Source organism: Myripristis murdjan, chromosome 12 (genome assembly GCF_902150065.1).
Source record: "Myripristis murdjan chromosome 12, fMyrMur1.1, whole genome shotgun sequence".
NCBI classification, from domain to species: Eukaryota; Metazoa; Chordata; class Actinopteri; order Holocentriformes; family Holocentridae; genus Myripristis; species Myripristis murdjan.
Genome location: NC_043991.1, coordinates 15389611 through 15408948, shown reverse-complemented (window position 1 = coordinate 15408948; position 19338 = coordinate 15389611). Strand labels below are relative to the sequence as shown.

The following is a 19338-nucleotide window of genomic DNA, read 5'->3' as shown; positions in this document are numbered from 1 at the left end:
TTTCCCTGACTCTCGGTTGGTCTTTAGCGCTCGGTGGCTATCGCATCATGACTTCACCCCTCAGCTGATTCCCACCATTGGTCATATTTGACACCTCCAGACCAACGCTGCTGTTCTCAGGAACCACCTGCCTTTCCTCTTGTCCACCGCAGTCCTGAATCACAGATCTCTTCCCTAGTCTATGCTCTCTGCTCCTCTTCATATTTTTCTCTCTTCTGGACATTTTCATAATCCTGTTTGTCCTACCTGTCCCCTCTTTGTTCTTGGGATTATACCCTTCTCATCAAATATGCCCTTTGCTCTCAAATTCCTTCACATCTTTCACATTACAATGTTACTTACAACTAACTTGCTGATGTTCCTTGAGACAAACACATCCCACCCTCCAGAACCTCTGTGCACTTGACCCATTCAGCTCAGATAGCTGACAGATAGTTAAACACCAGAGCCCCATCCACCCCACCCTCCTCCTCCACCCCCACCTCTAAAACCCTTTCACTCCACCTCGAGCAATCCCTCTCTCTAACCCTCCTCCTTTCTCTAGCTGCCCTTGAGCTTTTCTATTACCGCATGGAAAGCACCTCGCAGCCCCTGACAAGCGCGGCGGATCGACACTAAATCAGAAATCAGTGCCAGCCGCGGATCTGAGCCACCATGAAGGTCACAGGCCCTACACTGCATGTCGTCTCAATCTGGAGAGCAGGAGTAGACACAGCCAGAGTGGTGTGTGTGTGTGTGTGTGTGTGTGTGTGTGTGTGTGTGTGTGAGAGAGAGAGAGACAGAGAGAGAGAGAATGTAGAATGGAGGAAGAGGACATGGATGATATGGATGCAGGGTACTGGGTACTGAGGAGCAGCTTAACATGAATGCAGAAGCCATCTGGAGGTGTAAGAGTAATGAGGGGCAAGAGAAAAGGTAAGGGTCAGGTCACAGTTTGTAGAAGCCATAACAGGCTTTTCAAAAGGGCATTGGTTAAAAAAAAAAGAATTTGCTTCCAAGAATGATGCGTAATAATAATAATAATAATGAGGTAAATGTAAGGAGAAATACTGTGGGCTGAGCAGAAAATGTCAAACTACCTCCTTTTTGCAGCCTGTACCTAGGGTGGGCATGATGTTTGGCTCGTCCCCTCATTTCATAGGATTATTATACACTGCCATCTAGTGGTAGAATAAAAAATAGAATGATTATGTGATAAAATAGCTCTTCTAAGATAAGGCGCTTTATCGTCAGAAAAGTAATGTTTTAAAACGAATAAGTAAATTACTACGGACTAAGTGACTTAATGCAGAAAACCCGTAAAAAGCAATAATCCTTATGAAGTAACCAAATAGGCACTTCCCATTCTGGGTATGCGTGTACTGTAATTTTGTCTGGCTAGGGCTTCCGTAGTTTGAGTCACATGAATATGTTGTTATGGTTCTGCATGTCATTTGCCTTACTTGGTGAGCGTATACGAGATTAAAATCATATTATATTACATGTACTACCTTGGGACTAAATATCCGGTCAGTTTAGTGTACAATGGCATCTTGAATTCAAAGCGCGAGGGCAAAAATCACGACGACATCCACTGTGTTGACACCGAGTGAGCAGTCTTCCTGTGTAACCCTACGCCAATGACTGGTAAGAGGAAAAAACATCACGTTACGCCTAACCTTTGTCAATTTGGTGTACCTTTGATGTTATTTGCATCTTTTAAAAGCCTATTTACGTCTATATTTGTGTGTGTTGTGTCTAACGAGTGTTTTACACGGCTTCATCAGGCCTGTTGTCACTGAGCAGATGGCAAAACACCATTATACGGGTTTCATCTTAATTCATACGCATCTAAAATGTCTTTCTTCCTAAATAGTGGCTGAGTAGCCATGCTGCGCTGGATACTTGGTGGACGAGACGCTCAGAGTGCCGTGGAGGTAGGATGCACCTCTCCTGAACGACAGTATGGCTGGAGGAGGAGTGTTTCTGACTGCAGGTGTAGCTCCTTCAGAGTCCTCCTGCTGGCCTCCAGTCTTCTCACTGATGCTGGATCTATGGACTGCTTCTGAAGCCGCGTCTGTTTATCTCACTGCTCTCCCTCTTATGTCTGCAGAAAAGCCCGGTGCTGTGCATTGGAGAGGAACAACCCAAAAACTGGTTCACTGAGCTGCAGGTGCTGAAAGGACATTTTGACATTGTTCGATTTCTGGTGCAGATTGATGACTTCAGGTAAAGCAGACCACCACCCCCTTCTCTCTTTCTTTCTCCCTCCTCTCTCTACCCTTGGCTGGCCTCTATCCCTCTGTGATTGACAAGAGATCCTCTCCCACTGCAAACTTACAGAGCATGACAAGAGCCCCATCATCACCACTACGGGATTGTGTGTGCACAATACAGTGTAACCTAAGCCTTTTATTACTGTCCACACACACACACACACACACACACACACACACACACAAAGCTTTTGCACCTGCTCTCCAGTCTGCCTTGCTTTGTGGAAGCATGCTGCACACCGGCATGGTACAGTGAGTCTGCATAAGTGGCCAGATTGTGATTTGTAACAGAACTAAATGTGTGTGTGTGTGTGTGTGTGTGTGTGTGTGTGTGTGTGTGTGTTGGGGTGGGGGTTGCTTCAGCAGGGCTTCACGCCTGGCCTCCCCCAGTAATAACCCCCTCCTCTGGGTCTCGTCCTCTCCGCACACAGGTCCACAGTCGGGGGCAAAGGCCAGAAAATTCTCTCCAGATTGCTTTTGAAGTCCGAAAATGTATCCTAGACAGTTCCTCTCCTCTCCCTTTTTTATCTCTCTTTTTTATCCTCTCATCCTGTGCGTTGTGTTTGGGAACAGGTCGTGTGGATGGTGGAGGGTCAGAGGGCAAGTGAGGGTGTTAAACCCCAGAGGACAGATGTTTTTTATCATTTCATGATGGAGATGGACACACTGGAAGTGATTCCTCACACACAGATAGAGCCTGTCTCTGTGTGTTTGACTACACTTAGTCAACTCACTACAGAAGCCAGCTCTGAATCTGCTCTAGGCCATCTGCACTTTCTGCTCCTGTTAGGCCAACTCGCCCTGATATGGATTACATGAATTTACTTAACTGAGTTTGCCGTCATATTCAAATTTCCATCGTTGAACATCACGTATGTCACAACATCAGCAGCTAACTTAAAGTCTCCATGAAATGACCTCATGTCCTCTAAGAGTATTTTAAGTAGTGACATCAACCTACATCAAAGTTATTACAGTTTTGTAATTTTCATTAGTTTTTATTTTTATTCTGTTTTTAATTTTTGTTTTCAATTTAGTTTCAGTCAGTTTCCAGAATGGGTTTGTTTGCTTGGCTTGTTTAGTTTAGGTTTTATTCGTTCCAGTATTAGTTTTACTTAGTTTTTTATTATAATATGGGGGGTGTTTGTCAGACTAGATATTACAATACAAATACAACACTTTGTGAAGGCAATTGACTCCCAGTCATATCGACGTCTGGGTCTCAGTAAACATCAGCACCAACACCTGCTCATGCTTGTTTTGTTGACAAATTTGAACAAATTCACCAAAAAGCCTAAAACTATAGATATTTTCTCTGTATTTCTATTTTATTTGAGGATGTTTTGTAAGGACACAATATCGTTTCAGTTAGTTTTTTTAAGTGTAGTTTTTATTTTTATGTCAGTGAACTAAATTGGCTTTTCACAATTAGTTTGAGTGTTTAGTTTTAGTTACCTGCAATAACCATGTCCTGCAGTAGTGGGTGTACATTCAAAATTTCAACCAGTAAAACCTTCATAAATTTTCAGACATCCTCTCTCATCCACCTATCCGTTCAAACAAAACTGTTTCCCTCCCAAACTGTAATCCTCTTGGTGTACAAGAGGATTTCAGTTTGGATGATCCTGTGTCCTGCCCAAACTTCCTCTTTCAACAGCAACTACATAAAATCCAGAAAGAGTCCATTTCATGGGGGCTTTAATTACATTTTTGGTCAGTTTGCAGTTAGTAACATGATTAATTCCCTGTATATACATGACAGTATGTAAAAATAAATAATGTCTTTTTTTTTTGTCTGGTACGGTTTGCTCTTTCCAGATGTGCCTCTGCAGGAGACGACGGTCTGGTTTTGGTGTGGAATGTGGAGGTGAGTGACAACGATTGGTTTCCACCTATAAACAAAATACTTATGAGCTGTGTATTGTGTAGTTGCACAGAGTAACACTAGGGGGCACTTTTGTATTTTTTTTGGAGTTGATTTTTTTTTCTTGTAAACAGCTCTAGCCTGTTGTGTGTGTGTGTGTGTGTGTGTGTGTGTGTGTGTGTGTGTGTGTGTGTGTGTGTGTGTGTGCTCTCAGACTGGGGAGAAGCTGCAGGAGCTGAGGGGCCATTCCCAGCAGATTACAGCCATAACCACCTTCACGTGTGTCAGTGGAGACACACAGCACACGTCTCTCATCACCGCCTCGTCGGACCGGACCCTCAGTGTATCCTCATTCAGCCACAAACACAAACACACACTGTGCAGGGATGGGCGTCAGCAGGGACCACGTGATATGACACGATTCACGACACTTGCGATTGTGAAAGTAGCCAGAGTAGCCCAATTCTGTCGAAGAGAATTATCATGAGTACTTCGGCCAAATTTACTTAACGCTTATAATATTTTTTGCAGGTCTAAAGATAGAAACCAGTCAGCCAAACAAAAGATGGGACCTGTTGTTTCCTTTTTTCCTGAGTAATCTTAACCTGATATGGGCAATATGGGCATATACCACAGTATTTGACTCTTCATGCATTAGTGCTCATGTCTAACTCACTTCTAAAATGTTGAAGCCAAAGTCATAGACTTTTAATTGAAAGTGTGGAGGTGCAGCATGAGTCTTTTTTCTTTTAGTCTGTAAGTCCTGTGATGATCTGCCTGATTCTCACGATGCTACACCAGAGACCGGAAGTAAATATTTGTTTGAATAGGTCAAAGTATTGATTCAAGGCCAGCAAGGTAATATGTCAAAACAAAATCATCATTTGTGACTCAATTTTTTCCCCATCCTTTGCTCTGTATTTATGCACTCATGATAAATCGATCCACATTATTGTAATTGTTATGTTCATGATCCATGCTTAATTCTCCTCAACGCTGTTTGCCAGCTGTGGGACCCTGATACAGGGAACAGGGTTCAGACCATTTCAGATCTCCAGTCGTCTGTAAAGGTAATGCTCTGATGGTGTCAGTGAAATCAGTCAAGTTATATCAGAGTGTGTTAAACTCCCCTGTGCAGAGAGGTTTACTTAGAAGTGTTGGTAAAATTCAGGAAAGTAATATTCACAACAATGAGTTTGCTGTAAACTTCAGTCCCTCATAGATCAGCAAGTAAAAAGCCTTTTGAGTGAACAATTCACAGAATAGATGCAGTGCAGCAGTAACCTGATCTTCCCAAATAGTGACCCTGACTTGTGTTATAATTGTTAATTAATGACTTATAAGGGTAGTCTTATTGTAAAGTGGTACCCTTTTCTCATTCTAAGAGTACATATTTTAACATGGGATGCAGGGACAGTGAAGAGGACTCTGTTAGGGACTGAATGGTATCTGCTGCTGGTTTTCCTGTCGGAACGCGATCCAGTGTACATTATGAGAATGAGACCAGGTCAACGTCCTGCTAAGCCTGTGCAGAACTTCCACAGAATTTGGGTGCAGTAACAGACGAATATTGTCACATTTGCTCAGATTGGTTGACATCCTTTTGTTGCCAGTGGCTTGAGAAGTTTCCATTTTGTGATTTCCCTGTGATTTCGAACGAGGGCGTCGTCCATGTCCTGTGTTTGGCGCTGGTGTTTTGTGCGGTCTTTGTGCAATCTTGAGTCTCATTTTACATTTTGGTTTCTGTGTTAACTATGTTAACATTACCAAGCAGTGCATCATTCAAACATGTTTTTACTTACATTATTAAAAATAAAAATTCAATAATAAGTTGATCTATGAGTGATTCAGAAAACTCTATGGTTTTTATGACCATAACTTTTGTATAAAGGCATGAGGTATAAAGTGTAAACCTTCTTACTCTTCACATGAGATTTTCTTGGATGGTTAGGTTATTTCCCATCTTGTGTTTGTTTCAAGCCGTGTCATCTAAATATTAAGAAATTACGTTTTTTATTAGCAATATATATGGCATATTAATTAAAATGTGACACCAAGGTGGTTTTGCCATTGAGTAATGTGTCACCAAAAAGCTAACTGCCTCCTCCTACTGACAGATTAAGGGCAACTGCAGTTTCAGTACATAATTTATGCATTGTATTTTATTGTATTGATATATATTGTGTATGTGTGTGTCACATATCTGTATTCATGCACTGATAAAGTTGTGTTTTCCACAGTGTTTGCTGGTGCTGGAGCGGCTGTGTGTGTGGCTCTCTGGTGGGGATGAGCTGTGTGTGTGGAACAAAGACTTTCAGCTGCAGTGCCAGCGGCAGAACCACAGCGACACCGGTGAGCACAAACAGGAAGAACAGCTGTTACCTTGTGCCCCAGACAGTGTTTTCTTTACACAAACAGATTCATGTTGTCATTGTGTTTGGCCTCTCTAGGAATCACAGCTTTGATTGAGTTGCCTAAGAACTGTGTAGCTGCTGCCATGGACAAAGAGATAGGTAAGAGGCACTTTCTGATGATATCCACTGCTAACAATCAGAGATAGTCAACACTGGGAGATTGGATTCCACCTACACCTACATATTTGGTTCCAGCTCCAAGTGGTGATGTGGAACCTGAAAATCAGCTCTCTAAATGATAATAAGTTTTTCTAATTTGCATTGGTGAAAATAACCAGACGCTGGTTAAGAAAATAAGTGTCTCTATGTGCATAGCTGAGTGAAATCAGGGGACGTTTATGGAAAACATGCTTTTATCCCTTTGGTTATGAAACCAGATATTTACACCCTGAGATTTTTGATAAATATTCATTAGTAATGCCTTTGTAATAACTAAGTGGGTAAAGACAAATAATAGAACAGCCTGAGCAGTCAGGTAAGTTGCAGCCTTTAAAACCAAGAAAAGACAACACTTTACCATATCATGATTATTATTATCATCATCATTATCATCACTATTACGACAAAATCCTAGGGGATATCTAGTCTCATATCAAGATATTGATAAAATATCGATATATTGCCCTGCCCTAATGAAACATTTTTCCCTTCCCTCCTTGCAGTCATCTACAGGCTGACAGTCTCTTCTGATTCCTCGCTGTCAGTGGCTGAGATCCGCTGTTTATCTGACCATCAGGACAACATCCGCGCTCTCATCAATGTCAATGGTCAGTCTCTGTCAGGAAATAACGAAACGTCCATCGACATCACAGTGAATGCCTTTGAGTTTCGATTTGGAGTTATGTGGCGTGTTTTTTGGGTCTGTTTGACCGCTGCTGGTTGCTGTCATGTTTTCGTCAGATGGGCTGTTTGCCAGCGGTTCTCACATTGGCGAGTTGATCCTATGGGACGCGACAGAGTGGAACATCCTGGCGTACGAGCACATCCTGTGGGAGGAGTCCCAGGCCGACACTCAGGCTGAAATACGATTGGGCGCTCCCAAGCCCAGTGAGATGTCCATTCAGCATTTGACCACAAATGGAAAGGTGATGAGAGAGAGAGCAAGAGAGAGAGAGAGAGAGCGAGAGAGAGAAAATGGGATGGTTGGATGGGCCTGCTGATGAAATGATGAGTATAATGTCCTGCCACAGATGCTTTGTGTCTGTGTGTTTTGTAGCTCATCTTGGCAGCTGTTGGCAGTGGCCTGTATGTGTACAGCATCTTGACCAAGACTGTGGTGGCTTACAGGAAGACTGCCCACGACTCCAACGTCCTACACACCATGCTGCTCTCTGACAGGTGATATACTTGATGCTTTCTCGCAGATGGTGCCTGTCCTTAATCATACTAACATTTACTAACATAAACCTTTGAGTTTATGGCCACCCCTGACTTCAGTGAAAATGGACGTCTATTTAATAACAGTATATATAGTGAAGTTCTGCAAATGTACACTCAGTTTTTCTACAGAAACATATCTGTTGGCAATCCGGCATCAATAGTAAAAAATAAAATAAAAAATATTTAAAATATAAAAAAAAAAAATTAAATATTGTTTTCTAGACATTTTTTAAACATTAATACAAATTTTACCAATTTTCTGGTAATTGTATCACTAATTTTCTGATACATTTTCATAATTTTCCAGTAATTTTCTGGTAATTATCTGGTATTTTTTTTTAACTGATTTCTTAAAGACCCTGTGAAATAGATAGATAGATAGATAGATAGATAGATAGATAGATAGATAGATAGATATACTTTATTGATCCCAACCAGGGAAATTCTGGTAAATGGACTTTTACATTCTTGATTTGTTGTTTTTCCTGTGCAAACAGGATGTTTGGTGGGACATGGTGCAGAGAAGGATCATTCACAAGTGCCAACCAACAGGATATCAGTTTGGGAGAGAAACACGATTTGATTTGAAGGGATAAATGGATGAGGGGGGGATGTTTGGAGATTTGTGAAGGTTGACATTTTAATTCACACCCACTAGTGCAGGATGATGTCACTATTTGAAAGTCAGTTTTACAGGAAGTAGAGGTCATGTGAGGTCATTTCATGGAGACTTTAATGGCTTGTGAAGCAGAACACACACCTCCACGTGGTCACAATAAAGATCTATTCTATTCTCTGTTCTGTTGTATCTCACAGTGAACTCATGTCCTGCTCTGAAGACGGCAGCGTGAGGATGTGGGAGATGCAAGACCTGCCTTTACCTGCAGAGCCAGCCTCTCCAGGTGACTCACACACACATACACACACACACACACACACACACACACACACACACACACACACACACACACACACACGCGCGCGCGCGAACACACTTTCACAAGCACACATAAATATACGCTCCGGTGTGACCCTCACATTGACCTGTCATTCTGCTTATATCGTGCTAAGTATATTGCATATACAATTTATGGATATGAGTTTATGTAAATAAGTGTAACATTGTGCAGTTTGACCATTTTTTCCAGTTGATGAAAACTAGGTTATTTACATTTCATTGTGTATAAACGTGGAGTTCATTGCCTTTTTATTGCCCATAAAATAAACGTTTTCCTATTTGAAATATGACAAGCCTATGGGCAGACTCTTGTAGTCCTGTCATGTTTGTGGTTTGTGAAAATATTTTTCTCCCTCAGACCTGCTGCTTTGGGTCTGTGTCTTTGATGTCCTGCTGTCGTGATGCCAGCGTCATTTTGCATAAATCCTGGCCGGCCTCCTCCGTGTCCACCTGAAAAAAAATTCACAGTTGCACTTAAATTTAGCAGAGGAACACGCCTCACATGTAGAGAGCACCAAGCTCAACTGTGTCTCATAAACCTTGTTATTCTAAATCTTTTTCTTTCCTCTCCCTCATTTTATCCAACAAGGGTTTTTTGGGATGTGGTCTTTTGGACGCTCCAGTAAACAGACCGGTCCTCCTTCGAAGAAGGTTATGGAAATGCCCAGTCTCAGGATGCTGGAGTTGACAGGCGATCTGATCGGCCACTCCGGTGCAGTCCAGGTATGATTTACAAGAGTTTTCCATTGGTCATGGAATTTCTAGAAATTTCTGGGAATTTCTGGAAATTCATGGAATTTTGAAAAGGCTGTCCCAGAAAGGGAAAGTCAGGGAATTAAATAAGTACTCGGGACAGGCCATGGGAACCCTGCATTTGTGATGTAGGAAATGACAGGAAATGTGTCTTGTTCTACCTCTAAATGCTGCCCTTTACTTCCTGTACGAATGCTACATGAACTTTCTCTCCTCTGCTGTTTGTGGGTGCACATGTCAGATGTTCGTGAGCTTCGGGGCGAAGGGCTTGGTGACCTGCTCCACAGACCACCTGCTGATTCTGTGGAAGAACGGCGAGAGGCAGTCCCACCTCCGCAGCCTGGCGCTCTTCCAAAAACTGGAGGAGAACGGAAGGCTCTGACCCTCAAAAAAGGATGTGCATGAGAATGTTTGTTAAAATTACTTTAATTTAATGATTGTTGCTTGCATTTTCACTGAAAATATTGACTATCTGCATTCAAAAGGCAGTACAATAATAAATACCTGTTCTTAGAAACAAAAGAAAAGATCGCAGTATTTTTTTTGATGATGTTTGAGGCATGTTGGGGTTCAGCAGGTGTATCAGCTGGCTGCTTTATACAAGCAGTAAGAGCCTCAGTCCTCTTCTCCTTCCCTGCTTACTTGCTTCAACTATAAGCCTTCATCACAGCTCTCTTTGTAGTCATTTAGTTAGTTTGTGAGCCTGAAGTAAGAGTTATTTTGCACAAAGCGTTTGCAATTTACCTTTTTGTTGTGCCCACTTTTCCATCAACCTGCCTCATCTACTTCTGCTCTGGTTAGTGATTTCTTAGATTTCCTACAGCCTTCAGAAAACAAGGTGCCGACTTGTTGCTTTTCAGCCGTGGGATCTATGTGACTGGAGTATAAAGTTGGTCTGCAACTCGGTTGATCTTTTTGGGTCGATATTTTCCAGTTGTTTTGGCAGTCTGCAATATCGATATATGCACATATTTTTTTCCGCCTAGTTTCTCCTATAGTGGAATCATTATGCCTAGTCTTATTGTGATGGCCCACTGGCACATGCAGACATAATATGCTTTTCACAATATGCACATTCACTGGGCAAAATAATAAAACAGCTTTAACGTTTAGGTTGAAGTAGTTGATTGGTGAGAGAGAGCACTCTGATTAGTAGAATTATTTTTCCTCTCTGCCTCTTCCTTTCTTCTGCCACAACCAAAAGACCAAGGGCTGACAACGACAGTGCCATTTGCAGGTTCTCATCAGACATCTTCTCAATTAGGAGCTATACTACAAAACCATCTGTGGTGTGTGAGAGTTGCGTGAAAATGGTAAACCAACTCTGCTTTGTTTATAGTCTGTATATCTCCGTTTCTGGGTCTTCTGGTTTCCCTTTTTGAACACAGACTGCCGCCACCTGCTGGTGTGTAGAGTTGTCTCCTCCCATGCAAGTACAGTCGGCCTTTGTCACAGTTCTTTGATGTCAGTTTGGTTTGTCTGGGCCTTCAAAGGACAATTTTAATCGTAGGTCTAGCTAGTGTGCTCACACCAGAGAATCGAAGGCGTGCTCCACCATTTAAGGCTTCCAACATTCATATAAAACTGTCAGCTCTGCTTACAAATATTTGGAACAGGATGGTTTGGATGCACTGACTTTCTTCACTCGGCCGCACGGCTGACGTTTCAGCAGATGGCCTTCTTCAGAGACTCTGACGAAGACTTCCCTGATTTGTTTACTTGTTAGCATTGAAAAGCTGATGCCATTCATGTAACAACTTTATATTTCAAGAATACTTTAATTGTCTCTCACAAATACATTTTAAGAGTTTTTGACAAAGAACATCAAAGAAAAAAAAACATCAGAAACTGGATAGCGCAAAATCCATAAAACTTTAAAAAAAGAAACATGGTGCATTACTTCTAAATTACGTTGATGCAGAAGTGTTTGTCACTACTATGCATCAGGCAATGGAGTCTTCCCAAAACACCAACATTACAGCAGTCATGGCCAATGATGATGAATATTTCTTAAAAAATAGTTTGACATTACTTTCAGATTCCTAATTATTCTTCTGTTTAGAAATCATACAAAACAACACAGAATTGGCACATTGTCCGCACCCACGACTGTCAGTCTCAGAGATGGAAGAGAGAGGAAGTAAAAGTCATTGTAACTGATGAAGGCTTATCGTTACATAACAAGCAGTAATACAATCTGCCTCTATCTCCGTAGACTTATTTAGAAACGAGGCGCGAGACACCGGATGTCACCACACCCCCGTCATTACTGCTTACATTAAAAGGCATGTTGTCTGTATGTGACATGTAAATCTGAAATATATGAATTGTCTTTGTGAATAGAAATCTTCATTATCATCTAGCAAAAATATCATCTCACTTGATTAATAACAGCAGTCATATGAAACATTCAAAGTTGGTGCCGCATTTCAAGTCACTGTACAAAACGGGAATCTTGTTTGGAGTCAAAGTTACAGGAATGCATCCTACAACGTATAAGAGACAAATAAAGTGAAGCAAAAAAAGATTACAACATAGTAATGCAAATTGAAACAATATGGCGGCCTAGCTGGATGCTTACAGTAACAGTAGATACAATAGGTAGTTTACAGTGTATTGCAACAACAGCGAAATCTACACAGTGAGACATGAGAAGATTAAGGCATTAAGACCTTGTTCAATAAAAAAAAAACAAAAAAACTACATAACCATAAATACATTGTACATGGGTGTGATTAATTTAATCTCTGCAAATCAGAAGGTGAACAGAAGCTATAACTGAAAAAAAATCATCAGCAGTGGAATTTTATGACTGGTTTGACAGAGAATTGATTCGCCTGCGCCTAATTAAATCACAACATGTCCCGTTCTTGCCTCCTTAAAGACCAACTAAACCCAAATCTGTGTGAAGCCTGACCTCTAGTGGTGAAAAGCAGGGTGCCTGCTCTTTGGCGGCACAACAGGTGGTGACATCACCTGCCACCAAAGAGACGTCACCCTGCTTTTCACACAGAGTTAGTTACTCTTTAAGAACCTCATGGATGTATAAAAGTGATAAAATGTCAGGACCGTCATGAGCTAACATCATGAACAAACAACATTCTCAAGTCCCATGATTTATTTCAGAGGTGTTCAAGAATAAAACACCTATGGCTTTGTTTTTTTGTTTTTGTGTGTGTGTTTTTTTTTCTTCTTCTTCAGTAGTGGACTGACTATTTCAACCAAAATACTTTTGTAATGATGACCAAAGAATAAGGCACCTGTAAGAAGCTCTCTGTGCCTTTGGTTAATACTGTAAAGTTTAGTGGATTAACACACACACACACACACACACACACACACACACACACAGCCATACACAGCCATACACAGCAGCAGCATGTCCCTCTAATTCAGCTGTGACCACTGTGCAGTTGTAGTGTTGGGATTCAATGTGGGAATGCATAATCAGCAGACAGCCTTCTTCACACGTCATGGTGATTTGTAAGAAGTAGTGTAATCTTGATCTAGACTAACAACTGAATTCATAGTGTTTCTTTGTGCTGCTGTTTCATCCAATAGTGCTCCACCATCATAAGACTAGTATGAAAGTGCTTGGACAGGTAATTTATGCCACAGGAATGCATAAATTTGCTGACTTCATAATGTAATAATGCTGGGTCAGTTCTCAAATATTAAAGTGTGTAGTTTGTTGACTTTCTGTTCCCATGCCTTTTCTGCTCCCAAACTGAGTAAAGTAATCCCTAATTTTCAGAGGATCTCATCCATCACTGTCTCACAGCTGACATGACATAGTCCTGCAGTACCTATATTTAACCACCAGAGGGAGCAAAAAGCAAACACATCATATGATGTAGTAGATGCAGAGCTCTTTTTTTCTAGCTCAAAATAAGTTAAACCTGAAATGCCACTGGATTTTGGGCAAGTGAGGGAAAAATGGGTGCAATGCAGTTGTAGGATTTATAGATATTGAGGTAAAGCATATTTTTGTTGTTAGTGCTTGGAATAAAACTGATGCAGGCCCAGCAACTTTTGTTTTCTCAGACAATGTTCTGCGCACGGGGCCGCAGACCAAACAGCTATGCTACTGATAACCTGATCATGATCAATTTTCAACTGCAGAGTGATGAAACAGATCATTATATGGTCCACCAGATGTTTCCCTTACAACGATTAAACACTGTGGAAACAAGCTATTCTTTAGAATCTGCCATATCTGATTTTTTTTTTTTTTTTTTTACATATTTATGGAGCAGCAGTTATATGCTGTAGGTGCCCTGTATCAAATATCACATATTTGAATGTAGGTAACCTGTAATATGCTTGCATTAGTGTCCAATGAAATCCAATGAAACAATGGCCTCTCAGTGTTGAAATGAAAAGAAGCATAAAAGCTCTGTGCCTCCTTTTATTTTGGGGGAAAAAAAGGTCACAGGCATGTTCTATGATTTAGCTAATTGGAGCTCAGTTGTCTTCATTGGTACTGATGCTGTGGAGCCCTCACAGTGCACAAAGGACTGTGGTATGGACCAATTTCCTGTATGACTAATGTCTGAGTGAGATATTCCACCAGCTTGCGTAGCTGCATGATCATCTCCACTATGCTCTGATATATTTCAGCTATGCTCTGATAAGTGGTGTAGGTGTGGAGCCAACGGGGACCTCTGAATTTCGTGTCAGACACTGTTCTGTGAGTGTGTATCCCGTAGGCCTTATCACAGCTCATCCTAAATTAATATCTCCAGCTGAACATCACCTCAAAACTGAGCCCAGAGCTGTACTTTAACACGTTGGCAATTTGAGAGACATTTGTTTTTTAGGTGCGAAAGTGAGATAGAGAGTGAGACATAAATAAGCATGAACGAATCTAACTAGATGCCAACATTCGGTCTTAATTTCTTTTTTTAGTCATAGCGCTTCCAGCTTTGGTCACCTTGTTTGCCATTACAGTAATTACATATGATGGATGCATGAATGAGAAGTCATTAAAAAAAAAAAATCACAAGAGAGAACAAAAAAACCAAAAACAAAAACAAAAACAAAATAGACCTTAAGACTGAAATGTCTTGCTTAGCTAAAGTGCAGTTTTTCTAGCGTGTTATTTATATTTGCCCTTGTCTTGCACAGATTGTCAGGTGAGCCGTGAGGTCCACAGAGTTTCATAGAGGTGCCGTTAACAATACATAAAGGGGCCATAAAGTGGCAAAGGAGGGCTGGTGGTGGTGGTGGTGGTGGTGGTGGTGGTGGTGGCGGTGCAGGGTGGGGGGGTGTCGGAGGGGCTCTAAAGGCCAGTCTCAAATGACAACCAGTTCTCCATTGGCAGCTTGTGACCTCCAGCCTGAGCCACACAGGGGAAGGGGCTGTGATTTGAGATGGGAAAGAGTGACTCAGCGTTCACCAGTCAGTGATGTCTCCGGGGCGGCTCTCAGGGACCTTGAGCCGAGCTTCAGGCCCCAAATACGTCCGGGGCCTGGAGGGGCGTGTGGAGCTCCCTTGAATCACAGTTGAAGAGACTAATTCCAGTGCAGGGCTGCGTTTGCTGTCTGCTCCGCTCCGAGTGAGGGAAGGAAGGAGGACACGGGGTGGGGTGCGGGTCAAGGAGGAGGGGGAGGGCGCAGGCTCTTACACTTCATTTCGTCCAAGTTCTTCCAGTACTTGTAGTTCTCTGACAGGTGCTCCATTAGACCAGGAAGGCTGGCAAAAGCTGGTAAGAGAAAAACATGGGGAAGAAGCAATGAGCAACTTAACAAGAATTTAGTAAAAAGTTACAAGAAAATGATGTGAATATTTGCCAAAAAAAAAAAAAAAGAAATGACCTTAAGTTAAGCAACAATAAAGAAGAAAATGTTCTGAAAATTAGAGAAAAAGAAACAAAGATAAAAACAAGAAAATAACCTAAAAATGAGCAAAAAAAAAAAAAAGCGAACAAAAAACCTGAAACTAAGCACCAATAAAAAGGAAACTGTCTTAAAAATTATTTTTAAAAAATAAACCCGTAAACAAATAACAAAAAACAAGAAAATAATATTTTTTTCCCCTGTCATATAATTTTAAATATACAATCATAATTATGAGTATAGATTTCTGGATTTTTGGGGGGATAATTTTCTCTCATTTTTGGCATTTCTCATTTCTTGTAACCTTGTCCAACGTTGTAACCTTTTCTGGCTCGGATCACTTCTGCTAAAATGCTCTTAATCTTTTTTTCTGTGTTGTTGAAAGAAATGAAGTCAGTTTGCTCAGGTTTCAAAGGGTTAATGCAGTGACATACAGTATGTAGATACTAGAAATTCTTGCAATGGAGCATTACGAAAATAAAGGCTCTGCAGGTGATGCTCAAATCCAAGAATAGCAAGAACAGCAAGCAGCTCCTGTGAAATGTCAACGCACAAGAAGACACCTGCTGTCACTCAACATCATGTTATCATTCTAAATGAGCTGTTAGTTGGGCTCAGGATGTGTGTGTGCGTGTGTGTGTGTGTTCATGAGAGCCTGTGTGTTTGTATGTGGGCAGCGGGGTATGCAGTTAGTTCATGTACAGTGGCTACTGTTATGTACACTCCACAATGTTGCTCCCACACAAAAGGACAGCTGGGGTAGAAAGGTCTCTCTATCTCTCTTTCACACACACACACACATACACACACACACACATGCACACACACACACAACTCATGGCCTGCAGTGTGTGTGTGTGTGTGTGTGTGTTTGTGTGCGTGAGTGTGTGTGTGTGTGTGTGTGTATTCTCAGAACAGGGCCCGCTTGGCCCGTGTTGTTTACTTCCTCGTTTCCGGCCTGTTGATGACCCATGCTGCATCTTCGCATGGGCCTGGCCCAACAGTGACCCCGCGGTGACCCAGCCGTGACCCTCGTGAATTGAAAGCATCTGTGTGTGTGTGTTTTTGTGTTTATGTGTAAGTAAGGTCTGCTTGAGTGCGCCTTCACCCCCTCCCTCCTACGTCGCCCCCTCAAGAGATTATAAACCCCTATCCCTCTGCTTTTTTTCCCAACTTCCTTTCCCCTGACGCCCCGGCAATCCCTCTCAGCCCCGCTGGCATTTGGAATCTTTCCGTGACATCAGAGCTGTGTTGACAGTAAACAAGTTCCCTCTTGGGGGCGACTAAGCAGAAGGGAAACTTAGTGGGAATCGGGGGCTATGAGCACCAAATTCCCACTTTACTTTACCCCTCTTCTCCCTTTCCTACAAGCTCCTGTCCTGCTCTCTGCCACATGGGAACTAGAAAAAGTAACTGAAGATTAATAATGAAGGCAGGAGTGGAGGACGGTAAAAAGACAAAATGAGCCTGGAGGGGAGAATGGGATGAAAGAAGCTTGCATACTTTTTAATAGAGGACAAAAAGGGCCCCCGCGGGCACGCTGTCCATCTGACTCACTAGATCTAACACCCTGACCTTTTATTAGCACTATCTGATTTAATAACAAATCAGTAGGCGGCTTATCCAGGAATGCAGGAGCCTTCTTGGAATGGAAGTGGAAGAGGAAGGCACTTAACATACTGTGTGCACACAAACACACAGACAAATCAAACAAGCAAGCAAGCAAGCGCACAAAGGCATTGCAAGCACACTGCAGCAAAGAGTAAATGTGTCTATGCTCTTACCATCCCAGGCATCAAACATATCAGTGATGAAGTAGTCTATGAAGGAAATCTGAGATTTGGGCACGCTGCAGGTGTTCCTGTCAAACACTGGCATCACCACCGGCAGCCCCTGTCTCTTCTCCTCGTCCGTCTGCAGGGCAAACACACACACACACACACACACACACACAAATACAAAACACAGTCATGTCATAACAGCAGCAATGACCAAAACGGAATGACAAGAGTCAGTCATTTTTAAGGTCAGGAGCGATAAATGTAGTACTGAAGAAAGTGAGCACTGGCTTTAAAGGATACTTCACCCATAATCCATAATTTTTATAAGTCCTCACTGTGTGCTGCCCTCAAGTTTTACTCACACTCATATTCATACATTCATACACTCACTCTCACATTCCAAAAACACTAGCCATCTCTGATCCAAAGGAAAAACTGGGTCTGTTATTTTCCAATTTTACAACAGCAAGACGCTATCAAAAGCTCTGTTTGAAAAGCTCACACTCCTCATGCAGTATAAATAATAAAGTCTGGTATCCAGTCGCATGCTCACTACTTCCCAAACATCTGTATATTTTATCAGATCTTGCTGTAATGACCACTTCTGTAAAATGCTCATGTGTGTGTGCACAAATGTGTACATTTGACTACACGAGCAGCTTGGGTGGACTTGGATTTGGATTTACACAGCATGACGAGTGTGAGCTTTTTAAATGGAACTTTTGATAGAGTTTTGCTGCGGTGAAACTAAAATAACAGACCCAGTTTTTTCCCTTGGATCAGAGACGGCTGGTGTTTTTGGAATATGAGTTTACCATAAATGCTTGAAAATTAAACTTTGTAAGGGATTGAAGGCAGCCCATGTTGAAAAGCATGCATGTCATGTGAAAATGAGATGTATGGCTGTAGATCCACTTCTCTACATCGCTCCGTCCCCATACCTGTGCAAAGTACTCTTCAGAGATCCGTCCGGCCCACTCGATGCAGAGCTCGAGTGGTCGGCAGGGGTTTGCCACATCTGCACACTTGATCATCATCCTCTTGATCAGCAGGCGGTTCTCTGGAGAGTTTCTGAAGTTAGCCTGACCTTCAGAATCACTGCTCTCACTCTGTAGGGTAGAGAAGACACAGGCGCATGCTGAAGTCCACACACGTGCACATACAGTAAGCAGTGCATGCATGTAAGCTGTAAACACTGTGGTATAAACACAAGGCCATGCTGCAGGAACATGTGTGCTCACAGCGACCTTGCCGTCAGTGTTCTTACTCTGACATTGAACTGTGTACTGACATGGAGGCTGATACGATGATCATCAGAGAGGACGCTTTGGAGTAATGCCCTGGAATGTAACTTTATCTGTATCAAAGAACTGGCTGTGCATGGAGATAACATCAAGCTGATGGTCTTTCATTAAGGACAAGAATTTTTGACACTGAGTTGAATTGGGCTAATTGTGGATTTTTTTTGCAGCAGTCCCCAATAAAATTATGCAAAAGTAAAGTTCAGCTGATTTATTCTCAAGCAATAGTCCTAAAAGACCATACCAGCGATTTTGCATGTTTAACATACTATCTGCACACAATCAGTCATATTTTAGAAATCCAGTATCATTGGCTGCCTTTTATCTAGCAATTCATTCCACTACGATATAAAAATGAACTTTGAGAGACTTCAAACTTTCCTCACACCAGTAATCCATGACCGTAATCAAGTCATCCACATTAGTTTTCCTAAAACCAGCAGCACTATTGTGATTTGATGACTTGAAAGTGGGTGGAATGAAAATGTCCCTCCGCCTGGGAAAATAGTCCCCAGGGAAACGTTTGCTAAGCACAGCCAGTTATCAATTCTCTGGTTTAAGAATGGTGACAGCTTTGTTAGCCACAAAAGCAAAACATTTTAAGGTGGGTCTCAACCAAAAATTCAAATCTGAAAATGAAAAGATTTTGAAAAATGCTCCGCTGCAGTGTAAAATGTGACTAAATTATAGTAAATGGTCTAAAAGTTCAAAATCACTGATAAGGTCCTGAAGGTCGTCAAGTCCACAGAGTGAAGTCTCTTGCACTGCATGCACCGAGACCAAAGATGTCAGGGT

General features: G+C 41.8%; 2 protein-coding genes across 2 annotated transcripts in view; one reads left to right on the top strand and one right to left on the bottom strand.

The window, feature by feature from the left end:
* Window positions 1-1389: 1389 nt before the first annotated feature.
* wdr41 (WD repeat domain 41) lies at window positions 1390-10147 on the top strand. The gene is made up of 14 exons (XM_030064633.1): window positions 1390-1626; window positions 1856-1916; window positions 2093-2208; window positions 4074-4122; window positions 4334-4462; window positions 5127-5189; window positions 6360-6471; window positions 6570-6632; window positions 7196-7300; window positions 7434-7618; window positions 7750-7871; window positions 8730-8815; window positions 9461-9594; window positions 9866-10147. Exons 2-14 carry the CDS (start codon window positions 1869-1871, stop codon window positions 10004-10006), a joined length of 1353 nt encoding a protein of 450 aa, XP_029920493.1. The 5' UTR covers window positions 1390-1626; window positions 1856-1868; the 3' UTR covers window positions 10007-10147.
* Window positions 10148-11382: 1235 nt separating this feature from the next.
* The window catches only part of pde8b (phosphodiesterase 8B), a 30668-nt gene continuing 22712 nt past the window's right edge, over window positions 11383-19338 (bottom strand). Inside the window, exons 20-22 of the mRNA XM_030064598.1 lie at window positions 18184-18351; window positions 17246-17375; window positions 11383-15328 (exon numbers count right to left, since the gene is read on the bottom strand). Coding sequence (XP_029920458.1) covers window positions 15219-15328; window positions 17246-17375; window positions 18184-18351 — 408 coding nt within the window. The 3' untranslated portion in view covers window positions 11383-15218. The remainder of the gene's footprint in view (window positions 15329-17245; window positions 17376-18183; window positions 18352-19338) is intronic.